General features: G+C 43.6%; 1 protein-coding gene across 6 annotated transcripts in view; it reads left to right on the top strand.

Moving 5' to 3' along the window:
- LOC110506278 (serine/threonine-protein kinase BRSK2) overlaps positions 1-20,282 on the top strand; it is a 169,069-nt gene that overhangs the window by 102,379 nt on the left and 46,408 nt on the right. For all 6 annotated transcript variants that reach the window (XM_036963397.1, XM_036963398.1, XM_036963400.1 and 3 more), the window contains exons 3-5: positions 11,208-11,293; positions 13,220-13,360; positions 13,731-13,847. In XM_036963397.1, the coding sequence (XP_036819292.1) occupies positions 11,208-11,293; positions 13,220-13,360; positions 13,731-13,847 (344 nt within the window). The remainder of the gene's footprint in view (positions 1-11,207; positions 11,294-13,219; positions 13,361-13,730; positions 13,848-20,282) is intronic.

Here is a 20,282-nt window from a genome sequence, read left to right on the forward strand (position 1 = left end):
TGGCCCTGAAGGAACGACACTGGACTTTATGCAACTGGAAACCACACATCCTGAGGCCGTATTTAGTGTAGCTGGGGATTTGAACAAAGCAAATTTGAGGAAAACGTTACCGAAGTTCTATCAATCGCAATTCAACGGCTCAGACATGAGATGTATGTGGCAAGGTCTACAGACAATCACGGATTATAAATAGAAAACCAACCATGTCGCGGACATTGCTCGTCCAAATATTTATATATTCTTAATTCCATTCCTTTAAATGTGTGTGTATTGTTGTGAAATTGTTAGATAGTATTTGTTGGATATTACTGCATTGTTGGAGCTAGAAACACAAACATTTCGCTACATCTGCAATAACATCTGCTAAACACGTGTATGTGTCCAATAAAATTTGATTTGATTTTTATTTGTAAGTGTGAGGTCAATCAAAGTCGATTTCGTAGGGTCCTTTAAGTTTGGACGAGTAGGCTTTGTAACCAGCTGGGTCAAATTTAGATTTGTACAAAAATCCTTTAAACAGTCAGCATCCTGCGTCAACACCTCTGGGGTAGTAAAAATGGCAATTAAATCATGTGAGGTCGTTCTTGGCGGAGGGTGGATGATAGATACCTATAACTGGTATTGTTGATTTTGAGCCCAACTGAAGACTCAATTCAAATTGTTTAGGACTGGAGGTAGCCTTTAACAGAGACACAGGAAGACAATTATTTGTGTAAATAGCAACACCACCACCTTTGCCTTTCCTATCAGCCCTAAACACATTGTAACCATCCATATTAACCTCAGAGTCCAGGGTTTTATCAGTTAACCAGGTTTTAGATTTAAAAAATATGTATCATGGTCTGCCTTAGAGGCCCAGATCTTGACATGATCTATTTTAGGTAATAAACTACAGATGTACAGATGTAAAAATGTCAAACATTTTCTGCATTTAAAATCACACAGAGTTTCAATGCGTCAGATTACTTTTGCGATTTCAGCACAACAGTAGACTCAACGATTGGAATATACCTAGTAGGAAAAGAAAACAAAGTAGGAGTGGTAAGGACCAACGCTGGAGCCGAGAAGCAGGTACGGGGAGTTGACATTTAATTAGAAATAGACAGAACAAGACAGGAGTGGCATCAGCACACGGGTACACAAGGTCAAATGACAAGTAATGCAGCAGCGGAGAAACAGAGATGGGGAACTGTCAAAGATATAGGGGAGGTAATAAACATTGAGTCCAGGTGAGGTCCAATAATACGCTGATGCGCGTGACGGGGAAAGGCAGGTGTGTGTAATGATGGAGGCAGGAGTGCGTAATGCTGGGGAGCCTGGCGCCTTCGCGCTCCAGGGAGGGAGAGTGGGAGCAGGCGTGTCAGGAATAGCAATTACATTTCTCCGGTTAGCACCATTAGACATGTCACCACTTTCAGATACAACATGTGGAACTCTCACAATGACCAAAGAGGAGATGGTGAAAACTGACTTACATGTAATGCTAATATTGTCCTCACATCAATTTAGTTGACCAAGAACCTTTCCCATGTTTGATGACAATAGCCAGGAGCCATTTTCACCTAGGTGAATTCTGTCTTCCACAAAGTAGCCAGGCCTATTCCAGGAGTCAAAATTGTCGACGAAGGACATGCATTAACCACTGCTGAAGAGACTAGAGATGGCTAACACAAATGGAATTGGGCCCGAGACAATTACAGTGCCTTGCGAAAGTATTTGGCCCCCTTGAACTTTGCGACCTTTTGCCACATTTCAGGCTTCAAACATAAAGATATAAAACTGTATTTTTTTGTGAAGAATCAACAACAAGTGGGACACAATCATGAAGTGGAACGACATTTATTGGATATTTCAAACTTTTTTAACAAATCAAAAACTGAAAAATTGGGCGTGCAAAATTATTCAGCCCCCTTAAGTTAATACTTTGTAGCGCCACCTTTTGCTGCGATTACAGCTGTAAGTCACTTGGGGTATGTCTCTATCAGTTTTGCACATCGAGAGACTGACATTTTTTCCCATTCCTCCTTGCAAAACAGCTCGAGCTCAGTGAGGTTGGATGGAGAGCATATGTGAACAGCAGTTTTCAGTTCTTTCCACAGATTCTCGATTGGATTCAGGTCTGGACTTTGACTTGGCCATTCTAACACCTGGATATGTTTATTTTTGAACCATTCCATTGTAGATTTTGCTTTATGTTTTGGATCATTGTCTTGTTGGAAGACAAATCTCCGTCCCAGTCTCAGGTCTTTTGCAGACTTTTGCAGACAGAATCAGGTTTTCTTCCAGAATGGTCCTGTATTTGGCTCCATCCATCTTCCCATCAATTTTAACCATCTTCCCTGTCCCTGCTGAAGAAAAGCAGGCCCAAACCATGATGCTGCCACCACCATGTTTGACAGTGGGGATGGTGTGTTCAGGGTGATGAGCTGTGTTGCTTTTACGCCAAACATAACGTTTTGCATTGTTGCCAAAAAGTTCAATTTTGGTTTCATCTGACCAGAGCACCTTCTTCCACATGTTTGGTGTGTCTCCCAGGTGGCTTGTGGCAAACTTTAAACAACACTTTTTATGGATATCTTTAAGAAATGGCTTTCTTCTTGCCACTCTTCCATAAAGGCCAGATTTGTGCAATATATGACTGATTGTTGTCCTATGGACAGAGTCTCCCACCTCAGCTGTGATCTCTGCAGTTCATCCAGAGTGATCATGGGCCTCTTGGCTGCATCTCTGATCAGTCTTCTCCTTGTATGAGCTGAAAGTTTAGAGGGACGGCCAGGTCTTGGTAGATTTGCAGTGGTCTGATACTCCTTCCATTTCAATATTATCGCTTGCACAGTGCTCCTTGGGATGTTTAAAGCTTGGGAAATATTTTGTATCCAAATCCGGCTTTAAACTTCTTCACAACAGTATCTCGGACCTGCCTGGTGTGTTCCTTGTTCTTCATGATTCTCTCTGCGCTTTTAACGGACCTCTGAGACTATCACAGTGCAGGTGCATTTATACGGAGACTTGATTACACACAGGTGGATTGTATGTACCATCATTAGTCATTTAGGTCAACATTGGATCATTCAGAGATCCTCACTGAACTTCTGGAGAGAGTTTGCTGCACTGAAAGTAAAGGGGCTGAATAATTTTGCACGCCCAATTTTTCATTTTTTGAATTGTTAAAAAAGTTTGAAATATCCAATAAATGTCGTTCCACTTCATGATTGTGTCCCACTTGTTGTTGATTCTTCACAAAAAAATACAGTTTTATACCTTTATGTTTGAAGCCTGAAATGTGTCAAAAGGTCGCAAAGTTCAAGGGGGCCGAATACTTTCACAAGGCACTGTATATGTCTCTTAGCTTTACAGAACTCACACGCATAATATCATCAGACCCAATATGCAACACAACTGTTTTCAGAGCAGGAATCTGTTTCTTGATGGTGGGCATGACCTCTGATAAATCCAATACCCTAGCTCCAGCAAAACAAAGTGTACGGGTATTTCGGACTTCCACCAATCTAACCACGGAGCTTCCCATAATAGTGGTTGATGGCTGTTGTCCATTTTGAGCCGGAGCCCTCAGCCCAACCCTAGCCCCACCAGGGGCTCCTCTAACTTAACCCCCCACAAATGACAGGAATAGCAGAGCCCCCCATAGACCCCGGTGAAGCTCGTCCTAATATTTCTTAATTCCATTGTTTTACCTTTAGATGTGTGTGTATTGTTATAAATTGTTAGATTCTACTGCACTGTTGGAACTAGGAACACAAGCATTTTGTTACATCTGCTAAATGTCTGTATGTGACCAATAACGTTTGATTTGATTGGATATGAATGGTAGAAGCTTCTTACTGCACAATACATCTTCTTGTGGGAGTTAGCCTTGGTACTGAACAGTGAAAATACATGATCATTTTCATCAGATGTTACACTATACTGTACACGCACCATGGTGTATGAAATATACCACGGCTGGTTTTAATTCAAAGACACCATTATGTATGACCACACACACACACACACACACACACACACACACACACACACACACACACACACACACACACACATTCTCTCAGGAGCCTACGGGAGCAGCTGTGGACCTGACAAGTTGTCTCACCTAATTTCTCTAAGGTCTGTTGTGTGACCGTCTCTTCCCCCACCGCCCCACTCCTCAACACTTTATTACTACACATTAACACACCATATGTGGAATAATTGAGCGTAATAAATTGCGTTGTCTGTCTCCATCTCTAAGATAGGGTAGGGGGTGGGCGGTGGTTGTTTACCTTGTACATGGGTGAGTGTGTCACTGATCCAAGGAGATGGCAGGGTGGATGATGGGGGAAGGGACGAGGGCTTATTTGATATGACAGCAAAGGAATAGGATGCATCTCCATGCTTCTCTCCCCTTCACTACTCCATTCCGCCCTTTCATGCACTTATCTCCGGATCCGCATTCCCCTTGTTTTCCATAATTGACTTGACAGGAGTGTTCAGAACCATACCAACCCCGCATATAATTTGGACAATTACAGTTCACGTGTTTGTTTATTAGCAATTTCAAACCCACTGTGCTGGGTTTATAAATTATATTTATAATTCTCTCACGTTTTAACCCCTAATCGTCCTCTATACTTCCATACAAGCCTTTTAAATCGATTTTGGAATTTTCATTTATGATCTGGGAACCGCCCTTCTCTAATGATAGCCAAGTTAATCTAGCCATTACAGCTGCAATTTGGATGATTTTTTTTGTCATTGGTAGTAGTAAGTCAGTTGACCTTGAGTCTGTCTGTGGGAAAAGTGGGGGGTTTGGCAGGGTGGGTTTCCCTCGGGAAATGGTCTGGATAATCAGTCCTGTTTACTGGAATCATTCAATCTGGCAACCCCGACCAAGAATAATCTCTCATTGTACTGATCATTATTAGTTTATTTATTTATTAGTCAGCTGCTGGTGAGTCAACTGTGTGTGTGTGTGTGTGTGTGTGTGTGTGTGTGTGTGTGTGTGTGTGTGTGTGTGTGTGTGTGTGTGTGTGTGTGTGTGTGTGTGTGTGTGTGTGTGTGTGTGTGTGTGTGTGTGTGTGTGTGTGTGTGTGCGTGTGTGTGCGTGTGTGTGAGATCCTAGATGGATTGTGTGTGTGTAACAGCTGAAGACAGTCTGAGCACCAGAGACTTGACATTTAGAGACCAGAGGAGATGACATGTTGCAGAGACAGAGTTCACCACCTAACATCATCACCAGCACCCTTCTGAGATAATGATGTCATCCCTGGCATTTAGACTAAGAATATCGAGTGAGATTAGACTCATAATCATTGCAAATTATACAACATAATGTTCTATACATTCACAATAATCTAATCTCACTCCATAGTAGAACTTCTTACTCTGCTCTATGAATATAGCGGTACTATACTGTAGCCAGGTCACACCAGATCCACTGCGGTATTAGACGTTTTTCCAGGGCCCCAGGACTTCGGGAGATGTCTTGTGCATGAAATGTCAATATCATCCACTAGGTGCAATGCGAGTGCTTGTTACCATCTAGTAGACACTCGTTAGGGCATTGTGGATTGGTATAGAGGAAGGGCTTTAACCGCGAGCTACGACTAAGAAAAATGCGGGTTAATATTCCGTTTGAACCGTTTCAAAAACCGTGCCCCCCTGGACAAATCTTGTTGTATATGACGCATCACTTCATCAGTGACACAAGCTGTGGGGTTAGAACATACACAGAGGTGTGGATGTCCATTGATGTTCCACACAGGTGTGGGCACATGCACACGGACATGCACACACACTTACTGTACAGTGTCAATTGTATTTTATGTCTGTGAGTGGGTGTGAGTCGGTGTGAGTGAGTGTGTGTGTGTGTGTGTGTGTGTGTGTGTGTGTGTGTGTGTGTGTGTGTGTGTGTGTGTGTGCGTGATTGTGTGTGTGTGTGTGTGTGCACACGTGCTGCGTGCATACTGGTGTGGCATGCATATTCATAGATGTGTGTCTAATACATATTTTCTATGCGTATATGGCTGCACATTTTTTGTGAACTTCTTCATGGTATGGAAATGCGTTCTTAATGTTGATTCCCACAGGACATGAGAGAGTGTGTGAAAGTGTGAGCTTATGTTGCTTCAGGTGTACACTATCCTCGTCGCTGATGCTTGCACCTATCATTCAAATCCCTGCCGTAAACATAGCAATGTCGCTAGCACCTAGCGCTAGCATCCCGGTTGTAAACAGATAAACGTTACTAGCACCTAGCATTAGCATGCCTGTTGTTAAGGCCTTGATAGCATAGCACATCTGAGAGAGAGCCAGAGTGTGTGAAAGAGAGAAATAAGAGAATAAGAGAAAAGTTAGAGAGGGACAGACAGAGAAAGGGACAGGAGGAAATTGAAAAGGAAACATTTTCATTTTGAGTGCTGCTGTAAACAAGAAACTATCGCTCAGTCCCTCGCTCTCCTTCCCTCTGTCTATCACTCTCTCTCTGAATCTCTCTCTCCCTTCCTCCTTCCTTCATTCCATGTCTGTGAGAGAAGGCAGAGAGAAGGAAGGCAAAAAGGGGGAAGCTGGCATGGCAGAGGGCTTGGTGGGGCCAGCCACTGGGCCAAAGCTTGAAGGGTTTCATTATTTATTTCCCTCTGCTCCAAGGCTCCAGCCCCGATCCCAGTGACTGAACCTTTGAAGATTGGGGGCTTTGATGGGAATATAATTACGTTGTTGTGGTTGCTTCTGTCCCCTGTGCCTCACTTTCCTAGTTCCTAACCCTCTTCCCTCGCCTCTCGTCTTGTCTGTCTTTCACCCCTCTACCCTTTCCCCCTTTCCCTGTGGGTGTGTCAGTGCCCCTTTGTTGGTATGTGGGTAAAGTTCTGGCACGCTGTCATTAGGAAAGGTAGTGGGTATGAAAACAGAGTACAGGATAGATCTGCTGAAAGATATCAGAGCAAGATAAACATACAACATGGGGAGGACAATGGCACACTCACATGAGGATTTCAGGACAATTGGGTACTTAAGAGAAATAGCACTTAAGGACTACATTGGGACACATCACCTTGCAGCAGCTCACAGCTGACCTAAGACAGTTAGGACCCATGGGCCACAAGTTATAAGTTATATATCAATAACAGTCACTAATTAATCATTACCTCACAATCATTACCCACAAGTTATAAGTTATATATCAATAACAGTCACTAATTAATCATTACCTCACATCAATGATCATTCTGAACAGTCATAACCTTCTTGGTTCCGCAAGAACCCCAGCTTTGAGCATTATTCCGTACTCACCAAATTGGTTCATTATTTACTAGCTAACTAAATAATAACGACAAAGGTCCCTAGTAGACTGACAAGATATGATGGCTTATTACACAGAGATGGAGAAGGGGGTGGGAAAATAGACTGATAGAGGAAAAGGGACATTTTTCATGGATAGATTTTAGGACTGTCCTCACATTAATCATATACCTTGCCCACGAACCGCCACTCATTTGGACTTAGAAAATAATGAATGTATTTACGTGTTGAATGCCATTCGTTCGTCGTTTATCTCGGTCGGAAACCACGCCCTCTCGGAAAGTTGTTTCGGTTAGCCTTTCATGTGGGCTACTTGTACATGCTCTAATTGTCAACCAGAGGTCACAATGTCCTTTTTTTTAACCCAATTTCGTGGTAACCAATTGGTAGTAGTTACAGTCTTGTCTCGACGCTGCAGCTCCCGTACGGACTCAAGGGGCGAAGGTCGAGAGTCATGCGTCCTCCGAAACACAACCCAACCAAGCCAAACTGCTTCTTGACACAATGCACATCACACCCGGAAGCCAGCCGCACCAATGTGTCAGAGGAAACACTGTACACCTGGCGACCTGGTCGGTGTGCACTGCGCCCGGCCCGCCACAGGAGTCGCTAGTGCACAATGAGACAAGGATATCCCTGCCGGCCAAACCGTCCCTAACCCGGACGACGCTGGACCAATTGTGTGTCGCCCCATGGGCCTTCCGGTCACGGCCGGCTGCGACAGAGCCTGGGCTCAAACCGAGAATCTCTGGTGGCACAACTAGCACTGCGGCCCCCCGGGAGGCCAGATGTCCTTCTTCTTAGGTGTCTGGTCTCCAATGGGCTGTTTCCTAAGAACAGCTACTTAGCCATACCATTGATTTTCTGAGAGGGGAGTTTTCTTCTCCTCTTCCTCGGGTAGATAGTCAATGTTCCAAACTACTTTACACACGCAGCTGCAGACTGGCGGTGACTTGGTCTAGTCTGGTGAGTTTATCTTCTTCACCTCATGTTGAGGTTAAGTTGTAGCCATTTCAATGTGTGGAACATGGTCTCACGTCTTTCTGGTCTGATATGTTCATTCTTAGCCAGTCCTTATAAGCACTCTGGTCAGAAAGGACAGTTCCATCACGCTGACAAGCTCTCTGACCTCACTCAGGGCATGGCTACTTAATGTGCAAAGGACATCAAAAACCATTATCTCATTAGACAACCAAAAGACATTCATATCTTAACAGAAATACTGTCATCATTATTCATATTAATTTCACATCAGAGTGGATGAAGACTTGACAGTCAAAGGAGGTTTCCTTCCTAAGTTACAGTATTTGGTTCATACAGTTTTTAATAACATCACAAAAAGACAAACAATATGACATTAGTTTTCTACATCTACCCACTTACCATTTCCCACATTCCCCATGTAAGAATTATTGTTCCATTGTCCACTTTTGGACATTAGAGTTTTGTTGGCAAAAGTCTTCTGGAGACAAAGTTATTATTTTGGTTGATACTGAAGAGCCAAGAGAGAGTTCTCTCCTGCTTAATTTACGACTGGGTGTGAGGTCTCAAAACCCCCGCCGTTCCCTCCTCCCAGCCTTTGCTGGTGGGAGAGGGTCTGGTGATTGTCAGCCATTGCCAAGCTGAGCTGACCCATTGTGATCCTCACGTGTAGTCATGACAACATATTACTGTGTGTGTATGTGTGCCACCAAATCTGCATAGAACCCAACTTTAGATTCATGCATGCACACCAAGATTTCTTGATAGCTAATTGGCTAATTGGCTCACTGGGTCAAGATGCCATGGGTCATGGTACAACAGGCAGCAATGTTTAGTCCTCTCTGTGCATCCAGATGTTCCACAAACTCTCAAGCAACTCTCATACGTTCTGATACCAGGCTAGTATGACCTACTGGGTGTTCATGCCTCCAAACATGAAGACTTTCTTAGAACCATTGAGTTAAATCCCAACTCTGGCAGCTAACACAAGTCTCCAGAGCTCAGACAAGGTTAATAATCACACAATTGTGTAGTTCACTGAACCACCTCTGCTACACTAACGTATCAGATAGCCTTTGTGTGTTCCAACATCATAGCCTAATAGTGCCTAACAGCACTAATGATCAGCCAATGAGAAGTCCAGTCAATAGGACATTCAGTACAGAATTAACACAGGGTTAGTTTGACTAGCTGGAGCAGGTATTCCCACTGATACCACTCCACTGGTTACTGATGAATGACGTTAATAACGCTTATTCAATTCAATACTGATGACTTTAGGTGTTCCTTATTGACATTTGAAGAGGGATTGGACGGCACCAGTTTTGCAATATGAAAATGAAATACCAGTTATTTGCCAAACCCAGCTAAATATTATATAAATGTAGATGCAATCTCTACTGTACTGTAAATGCTAACCTGTGTAGATAATTGTGAATACATTGTGTTTATTTTCTGTATTTATGGTTTATGGTACCTGTGTCTTTGGCTAACAAGACAGACCCTTTAATAAAGCAATTAGAGTGAGATTTATTGAGAGAAACTGTGGCCAGCTTCACCCCTCATGTTTTCACTGAGCTGGCATTTATACTGCTAGCATTCTGTAAATACAGCTCAGCTTTCTGGACTGGAGGTGCTGTTGGTGGGGAGGGGGCACGGGGGAAGGGGAGGGGGGGGTGTGTGCTGTATGTGTGTCCCTGTGTATGTCTATCCTCCTGAGGTTTGCACTTGGCATCTTGTTGGTAGATTTGGTCATACTGCAGCTACTGCAACATATTAACATATTCATCTCACTCATGTACTGTTTAGGTCATTTAATGGTTAGCAAATGTCGATCTATGTTTATAAGCATAAAGTGTACTACCCATTGAGTTGCCATTACCCCTCTAATGTGATATCTCAAAGTAGGAGTTGTCACATTGGTTTGAATCATGACGCTTTACTGACTTTGACAGTATCACACAAAATGGAGGCTGCCACACGACATTCATGATGATGTCAGTACGGGCTAACTGTTCATGGCACAAATGGTACACAAACAGTAGGTGATTTGTCTGGATGTTTGGAGGCTAAAAAAAATGCAGTTGACATTTTTATTATTGGTCACTAATGTGTCTCGTCATTATGTTTTTTCTTTTCTGTGACTATGTGGGCGTGCTGTTTGTGAAAGAACATGACACAAATGTCTGTAGTAGCTGTACAGACCACACAGTATTTGTGAGTCACATGGTGTGTGGCCAAAATAACCCAAATGTTCTATGCAAGGAACATATGTACTGTACATTTCTATCACATCAATAAACCTACCTCAAGTTTAGCCCAAGGTCCATTGGAAAATGTTACCACATTATCAGGTGGAGGTTCTGGACCTTTTGACCTTTTCCAGAGTGTGAAAACAGGTAGTTGAAATATCCCCACCTATCTGCTGTGTCGTGGTGTATTACGGTAGAGTAATATCAGATACCAGTGTGTGATTAATGAGTTAAATTTGCTAGTGTGTGGTTGCGTTGTGGCAGGAGCAGGACCTTAACAAGTGTCGCTGTTCCCGCAGGCCCTGGCATGGACCCAAGCTGCCAGGCTAGACATGGGCTCTGGAACTGCCAGTCAGTCTCTTATTCCCACCACGTCTCGCTGTCTCGGTCTTTATTTTTCTCCTATGTACTCTCCCTTTCCATTCCTCTATGCTCTCTCTTTGTGTCTGCACGTTCTCCTCTTCATTGTTCAGGCCCTAGCACCAAATAGTTTTTGTTGAGTGGGCTCCAATGTTAAAGATCTCATGGATAGTCAGTACTTACATTACATCCATCTAGGAGCTATGCAGTTTAAAAAAAAATTTTTTTAGGGCCATTAAAGTATTCCATAAGTACTTTGAATCACACACTAATATTATTCATTTCTCCTCATTTTCTCTCTTTTTTCTGTTTCTGCAGGTGGAGCGAGAGATAGCCATTCTGAAGCTCATAGAGCACCCTCACGTTTTAAAGTTGCACGACGTCTACGAAAACAAGAAATATTTGTAAGTGTCCTTTCCAAAAACTATTTGGTTCACTGAAGCGCTGTAACAAATGTGCTTCCCTTAAACTGTTAAATTGCATATTTGGAGAAGCACCAGTGCATAGCAACACGCTAGCAAACAAGCAAGGAAGGCTGAAAATCACTTGAGCAAACAAGAAATACAAGCTGAAAATCACTTGAGAAATGTATTTTCCAGGGCCATTCTAACACTGGCATGTAATGTTTCATTGAGTCTCCCTCAGTTTTAGCTGCCTATTCAGAAGCCTGTGGGTTTAATGTAGATCCATATGTTATCCTATGTATTAATCTTTCTTGTGTCCCTGCTCCAATGGCTCTGCTTAATGCACTATTCAATAATTGTTAAAGTCGCCAGCGACGACTGGTGTGGGAATTTGTTTCCCTAATATTCCGATGACACAGACGAATCGTTGACGCGGACGCAAAGTGTTTGCCTCGGATACATTTTCCCACTCACAAATCATGTGTGGATGTGTTCCTAATTTAACTAGCGTTGACAGGTCCCTTAATCTGCTAATAAATCAGGAAGTGTTGTGAGTGGGAGAGAGGGGGGTTGTGGGAATGTGGAGTATCCTGCTACAGTAGGGATACCACAGTAGGGATGTGTCTTCAGTGCTTTCTCACAGATCTAGCACAGTAGCTACCGCAGAATGTACCACAAGAGTTACCACATATACTCTCACAGTAGCAACCGCTGTAGATACAACTATAGAGGAGAGGAACTTCTATGGATCGAAGAGCAATGCTCCAAATGTTAGAAATACATATTAACACTTGAGGGTGCACTAAAAGCAGTGGTTTCAGGATCAACATGAATTAATGATTGGGTGTGCCCCATTAAATGACTAAAATGTCAATATAATGTAAATGTGTAGTCAGCTCGAGGCTAGCTGTTCCTGGCCTTTCACTACAAGCAGTCCTGGATCTTGTAAACTAACTTTGTAATACCTATCCAGAGACACATCAAATTCAATTGTATTCGTCACATGCGCCGAACACAGTGAAATGCTTACTTACAAGCCCTTAACCAACAATGCCGTTTTAAGAAAAATAAGTGTTGAGTAAAAAATAGATAAGTAAAAAATATCAAATAAATAATTAAAGAGCAGCAGTAAAATAACAGTAGCGAGGCTGTATACAAGGGGTACGGGTACAGAGTCAATGTACGGGGCACAGCTGGTAAGAAGCCTTTTGGACCTAGACTTGGTGCTCCGGTATCGCTTGCCATGCGGTACTGTAGCAGAGAGAACAGTCTATGACTAGGGTGGCTGGAGTCTTTGACAATTTTTAGGGCCTTCCTCTGACACCGCCTAGTATAGGTGTACTGGGCCATACGATCTACATCACTGCCTGGTATGGCAACTGCGGTCGGAGGCAGAGCAGTTGCCATACCAGGCAGTGATGCAACCAGTCAGAATGCTCTCGATGGTGCAGCTGTAATAATTTTTGAGGATCTGAGGACCCATGCCAAGTCTTTTCAGTCTCCTGAGGGGGAATAGGCTTTGTCGTGCCCTCTTCACAATTGGTGTGTTTGGACCATGATAGTTTGTTGGTGATGTGGACACCAAGGAACTTGAAGCTCTCAACCTTCTCCACTCCAGCCCCGTCGATGAGAATGGGGGCATGCTGGGTCCTCCTTTTCCTGTAGTCCACAATCATCTCCTTTGTCTTGATCACATTGAAGGAGAGGTTGTTATCCTGGCACCACAGAGCCAGGTCTCTGACCTCCTCTCTATAGGCTGTCTCATCGTTGTCAGTGATCAGGCCTACTGTTGTTTTTGTGTCGTCTGCAAACTTAATGACGGTATTGGAGTCGTGCCTGGACACCTACTATAGAGATATTATGTAATATATATAATATAAGGCTCTAGTCTGTGTATTTAACGTGTGTGGTTCCCTCCCTCCCCAGGTATCTGGTGCTAGAGCACGTGTCAGGCGGAGAGCTGTTTGACTACCTGGTCAAGAAGGGAAGGTTAACGCCCAAGGAGGCCAGGAAGTTCTTCAGACAGATCATCTCAGCTCTGGATTTCTGCCACAGTCACTCCATATGGTGAGTCATTAATCAATCAATCAATCAATCAAAATCAATCAGATGCGTCATTTTTACATCAGCAGTTATCACAAAGTGATTTTTACAGTATCCCTGCCTAGACCTGCTCCTGACACTGGACTATTGGAAAGCGGAAACATTAGCGTCTCATCAAAGGAAATTATAGTTTAATGTGTATATTTTTATAGAGATTTCCTGGACAACATTCCTGGGAAATGCATAATTCCAGTCCTGTTAGACTGTCAGGTTTTCTTGTTTTCACCTCTGCTTGGTACTTGGGTAAATTATGTTTTTCTCTCTCTTTCCCTCTCCCTCACCCTTTCCTTCTCTCCCTCTCCCTCCCTCCCTCCTTCCCTCCTCCTCTCCACAGTCACAGAGATCTGAAGCCAGAGAACCTGTTGTTAGATGAGAAGAACAACATCAGGATAGCAGACTTTGGCATGGCGTCTCTGCAGGTCGGGGATAGTCTGCTGGAGACCAGCTGCGGGTGAGCCAACTGTGTGTGTGTGTGTGTGTGTGTGTGTGTGTGTGTGCTCGTGCGCGTGCGCGTGTGTGTGCGCGTGCGTAATGCATCATTCTTGTGTAATTTATAACTATAATAGGCTACATTGAGGTTTTTCTTTCATTATTTCAGGCGAAGGAAGGGGGCAAAAAAAAGAGAAGGAAGGGGGCAGAAAAGTAATGTTTGGGAAAGATTTGGTGAAATGGTAAAAGAGGATGAGATCAGAGTGTGATGATTGTTAAGACTACACAAATTCGACAGTCACAAAACAGGGACTTCAAATAGGCCTGTGGCACGTCAAGGGAACTGTAGCCTGCTATCCAGATGAGTTAAATGGAAACTGAAATCTTTATTCTGGTGAGCAAGGGTTTCTTTAGTCTTTTAGGGCAACATATAATGGCAGAAGGGAAGCTGCATGTATACAATTATAGACGAGTTGACTAACAAATAGCCTACCAAAATGTCAGAAACATATCTAAATCAGGCAAAAGAAATCCTGCACCCCATGTCAAAAAAACAATTTTGTTGTTTCTGACTGTAGCCTACAACTTGACCCTCACACCACTAGTGTTTGCGTGCGTGTCCAATCCCTAGATAGTCCTAAAGTCGTGTGTGTATAACAGCATCCTTGTGTTTGTTTGCACCTGCGTCGTGTGTGTGTCCGTGTGTGTGTGTGTGTGTCCGTGTGTCTGTGTGTGTGTGTGTGTGTGTGTGTGTGTGTGTGTGTGTGTGTGTGTGTGTGTGTGTGTGTGTGTGTGTGTGTGTGTGTGTGTGTGTGTGTGTGTGTGTGTGTGTGTGTGTGTGTGTGTGTGCATGGTCAGTAAGATCTTCAGCCCAGATAACCAGGACCAGTATAGCCTACCCTGCATCTTTACAGATTAGCCAATGTAGCAATGCTAAATCACTGTCCATCATCATCTGGAAGACTGACAGTGTGGCCCAGCACAATGTGACAGAGGAGATAAGAGTAGGAAATTGGCATTACAGGCTAACATGCTAACCCAGGTGAACTCTGCCGAGGGCTTAGCTTTTTGTCAACATTTCATACACACAAACACAACTAGGCCATGACTCAACACAAATAAACAGACAAAAAACAATTTTTAAAAAACTTGTCTGCTTTGTTTTCTCAGGCAAAGTCTTGCATCTGACAAGCACGTTGGGCACTGTGTGACTTTGTGTTCCAAGGTGTCCTTTTAAAGACACTGAATTCAGGCGATGGCCATGTCACGTCTCTGACCTTAAGGCCCAATTTGTGGTTGTATAATTATGCCTTTTTCGTTTCTTGTGCCCTGTTGTCACAGTGACTCATGTATATTTTTTTGTAGGGTCACATGGGTCCAAATGCAAGGGTAGTTGCAAGGGTTGGAACTTTACTCTCAAATCACTGCACATACTAAGGTAACTGCCAAAATACAGGAAACGCCAAAAGTATTGTCTTAATGGGGCGTTGGGCCGCCAGTACTTCAATGCACCTTGGTATAGATGCTACAAGTGTCTAGGAACTCTATTGGAGGGATGCGACACCATTCTTCCACGAGAAATTCCATAATTTCAGATTTTGTAGATGGTGGTGGAAAATGCTGTCTCAGGCGCCGCTCCAGAATCTCCCATAAGCGTTCAATTGGGTTGAGATCTGGTGACTAATGCAGTATATGGTTTACATCGTTTTCATGCTCATCTACTCGTGCCCTACTTTTCCTAAATCACCTGCTTTCAATGGACAGATGGTGCAGTGGTCTAAGCAGAGAGCTCCTGCTCCATAGACCGTGGGTTCAATCTCAGCTCCTAGCATTCTTTTGTGGGTAGCAGGTAGCCCAACGGTTAGAGTGTTGGGCCATTAACCGAAATGTCGCTAGTTCGATTCCCGGGTGGACACATCGACAGTCTGCCGATCTACCCTTGAGCAAGGCACATAGCCTTATTTGCTCCAGGGTCGCTGCTGATAATAGCTGACCCTGGCCATGACCCCATTCTCCTGAAAAGTTTTACAAATCAGACCCTAGGCAACACAGTGACTAGGGTCTGGTTTCAATCATGGACTCTTTTGGCATACAGGAACTATATCACTGCCATATGCTACTACTCTATCTGCTTCAGTTCCTCTATGCCAAAATAGTCCATCATTGAAACCAGTCCCTAGTCACTGTGTTGCCTAGTGTTGGGTCTTCAAGACGACCATCTGAGGGTGCCTCAGGGGGAGTTGGGATATGCAAAAAAAAAAACATTTCTAATTAACACTTGTGCATGTGTAAGGTAGGACAAATATAAGTATCCACTAAATTACTATTAATTGTTTATTATATACTTTGTATCTCTCATTTTCTCAAGTGTTTCCATTGTTTTGGCAGTTACCGGTACAGTTTATAATTAGCTGAATATAGAAATAAAGATTGCATACCCTAAAAGGTGGCATGATGACAATGGAAACATCTAAACTTTTATCCTTGCTTCATAGACGTATAATATCACTCTCACAGAGTGATAGATCCTTCTCTTCTTTGCCCTCAGACCAACGTTCATACACATATGATGAAATATTATCTTTATCAGATAAAATGACTGTACTTTACATGGACAAATTGAGGAATCCTTCATTTAACGTACCTAATGTAAAAAACATTGAGCATTAAATATCGTTTAGAGACAACTAGGACAAGTTGCCATAAACAATGTGTTAAAAAAAAGTGTTGGTTTATAATTATTTTTGGGTTTGCGTGCTCTGACAGTGCTCTGTTTGACTAGGGCAAATTGACTGGTTTTGCATATATTACCATAATTCAATTTGACTGGCAATCAGGAAGCTTGTGTTTACAGGATGTACATGTGTGTGTGTCTCCTTGCGTGTGTGTTGCGTTGAGGAGAAGGCAGACACACGGAAACACTCTTGTCAGTGTGTCAAAGTAACTGTGTCTTTATTTAATGAATAACACAGTACACAGAACGCAAACGGACCAGATACTTAATACACACACTGCTTGCACGCGTAATATAAATGCAGGAGTATGTAATGTTAGATGTTAAGATTGATGAGAGGAATTGAAGGACAAGGAGGGAGTGTACATCCAGTGTTAATCACACAACCATGTGTTGATACTGTAACAATCACACCGCTGTCGTACCTCGTCTAAAGGATGAGGTAATATTCCTATTCATGAATGATCTTCCTACTAACTAAGAATGCAAAACGCAAATATACAGTAAAGTATGTTCAAATCACAGGGTATGTTCAAAACAGTTATTTAAGTCGCATGACAATTATATTATGCCAATGTGCATAGGTCCTGCATAGAATTCAGTACACTCAGTAGAGTTTCGGTTAATCTTTTACACAATGTATGCTCAGCACAGCGTGTGCACATAATCAAAGCACAAGACTGTGGCTGAGATGCATTTGGGCAGTCCAAAAAATCGATTTAGTTCAGTAGCTGACTAAACAATGAACTTATCTGAACTTCTGAACTTATCATAGTGCATTTCTTTTTGTATTTATTAGGTCAGCAGCATTCTTCATGGAGTCCCAACACATTAAGTCACTTACATTACACATAAAACAAAAGGCATCATATAACATCATTACACCACTACATATCTTCAATAGAACATGTATTATACCACCATACAACAATATTACAATGTATATGTGTGTAGAGTGCGTGTGCTAGCACATGTGTGCATTTGCGTGTGTCTGTACCTGTGTGTGTGTGTCTCTTCACAGTCCCCACTGTTCCATAAGATGTTTTTTTAATCTGGTTAAGTGTGTGCTTCTGCTAATAGAGCTGATAAAATAGGTGGTACAGTTGAAGTTGGAAGTTTACATACACCTTAGACAAATGCATTTAAAATCAGTTTTTCACAATTCCTGATATTTAATCCTAAAATGAAAAAAAAAATGTCCTGCCGTAGGTCAGTTAGGATCACCACTTTCTTTTAAGAATGTGAAATGTCAGAATAATAGTAGAGAGAATGATTTATTTCAGCTTTTTATTTCTTTCATCACATTCGCAGTGGGTCAGATGTTTACATACACTCAATTTGTATTTGGTAGCATTGCCTTTAAATTGTTTAACTTGGGTCAATCATTTCGGGTTGCCTTCCACAAGCTTCCCAAAATATGTTGGGTGAATTTTGGCCCATTCCTCCTCTCAGAGCTGGTGTTACTGAGTCAGGTTTGTAGGCCTCCTTGTACACGCTTTTTCAGTTCTGCCCACAAATCTTCTATGGGATTGAGGTCAGGGCTTGGTGATGGCCACTCCAATACCTTGACTTTGTTGTTCTTAAGCTATTTTACCACAACTTTGGAAGTATGCTTGTGGTCATTGTCCATTTGGAAGACCCATTTGCGACCAAGCTTTAACTTCCTGACTGATGTCTTGAGATGTTGCTTCAATATATCCACATCATTTTCCTTCCTCGTGACGTCATCTATTTTGTAAAGTGCATCAGTCCCTCATGCAGCAAGCACCCCCACAACATGATCCTGCCCCCCCGTGCTTCACGGTTGGGATGGTGTTCTTCGGCTTGCAAGCTTCCCCTTTTTTCCTCCAAACATAACGATGATCATTATGGCCAAACAGTTTTATTTTTGTTTCATCAGACCAGAGGACATTTTTCCAAAAAGTACGATCTTTGTATCCATGTGCAGATGCAAACCATCGTCTTGCTTCTTTATGGTGGTTTTGGAGCAGTGGCTTCTTCATTGCTGAGCGGCCTTTCAGGCTGTTTCGATATAGGACTCGTTTTACTGTGGATATAGATATCTTTGTATCTATTTCCTCCAGCATCTTCACAAGGTTGTGACAACACTTTTTTAGGAGATAATTGTCACGGTTTTCTGTATATGAAGGAGAGTCGGACCAAAATGCGGCGTGTAGATTACGATCCATGTTTATTGACTATAGCAACATGAATCTAAATACAAACAGTGCAAAATAATAAACGTAATGAAAACCGAAACAGCCTAAACTGGTGCAAACTAACACTAAGGACAGGAACAATCACCCACAAACACACAGTGAAACCCAGGCTACCTAAATATGGTTCCCAATCAGAGACAATGACGAACACCTGCCTCTGACTGAGAACCATATCAGGCTGAACATAGAAATAGACAAACAAGACATGAAACATAGAATACCCACTCAGATCACACCCTGACCAATCAAAACATAGAAAATACAAAGTAAACTATGGTCAGGGCGTGACAGTACCCCCCCCCCAAGGTGCGGACTCCGGCCGCAAAACCTGAACCTATAGGGGAGGGTCTGGGTGGGCATCTGTCCGCGGTGGCGGCTCTGGCACTGGACGTGGACCCCACTCCATGACAGTTTTAATCCCCCTCCTAAACGTCCCTAAATAGGTTACCCACCACAATGATAACATGGGACAGAGGGACAGCTCGGGACAGAGGTAACTCGGGACAGATGGGTAGCTCAGCACTGAGAGGAAGCTCAGCACTGAGAAGAAGCTCAGCACTGAGAAGAAGCCCAGGCAGGTAGTAGAAACTACCAGAACCTGGCTGGCTGGCGGTTTCAGCAGATCCTGGTCGACTAGCAGATCTGGGAGAATCTGGTCGACTGGCGGATCTGGGAGAATCTGGTCGACTGGCGGATCTGGGAGAATCTGGTCGACTGGCGGATCTGGGAGAATCTGGTCGACTGGCGGATCTGGGAGAATCTGGTCGACTGGCGGATCTGGGAGAATCTGGTCGACTGGCGGATCTGGGAGAATCTGGTCGACTGGCGGATCTGGGAGAATCTGGTCGACTGGCGGATCTGGGAGAATCTGGTCGACTGGCGGATCTGGGAGAATCTGGTCGACTGGCGGATCTGGGAGAATCTGGTCGACTGGCGGATCTGGGAGAATCTGGTCGACTGGCGGATCTGGGAGAGTCTGGACGACTGGCAGATCTGGAAGAGTCTGGACGACTGGCAGATCTGGAAGAGTCTGGACGACTGGCAGATCTGGAAGAGTCTGGACGACTGGCAGATCTGGAAGAGTCTGGACGACTGGCAGATCTGGAAGAGTCTGGACGACTGGCAGATCTGGAAGAGTCTGGACGACTGGCAGATCTGGAAGAGTCTGGACGACTGGCAGAACTGGAAGAGTCTGGACGACGGGCAGATCTGGAAGAGTCTGGTCGACTGGCAGATCTGGAAGAGTCTGGTCGACTGGCAGATCTGGAAGAGTCTGGACGACTGGCAGATCTGGAAGAGTCTGGACGACTGGCAGATCTGGAAGAGTCTGGACGACGGGCAGATCTGGAAGAGTCTGGACGACGGGCAGATCTGGAAGAGTCTGGTCGACTGGCAGCTCTGGAAGAGTCTGGTCGACCGGCAGATCTGGGAGAGTCTGGTCGACCGGCAGATCTGGGAGAGTCTGGTCGACCGGCAGATCTGGAAGAGTCTGGACGACCGGCAG

Source organism: Oncorhynchus mykiss, chromosome 26 (assembly GCF_013265735.2).
Source record: "Oncorhynchus mykiss isolate Arlee chromosome 26, USDA_OmykA_1.1, whole genome shotgun sequence".
Taxonomy (NCBI): Eukaryota; Metazoa; Chordata; class Actinopteri; order Salmoniformes; family Salmonidae; genus Oncorhynchus; species Oncorhynchus mykiss.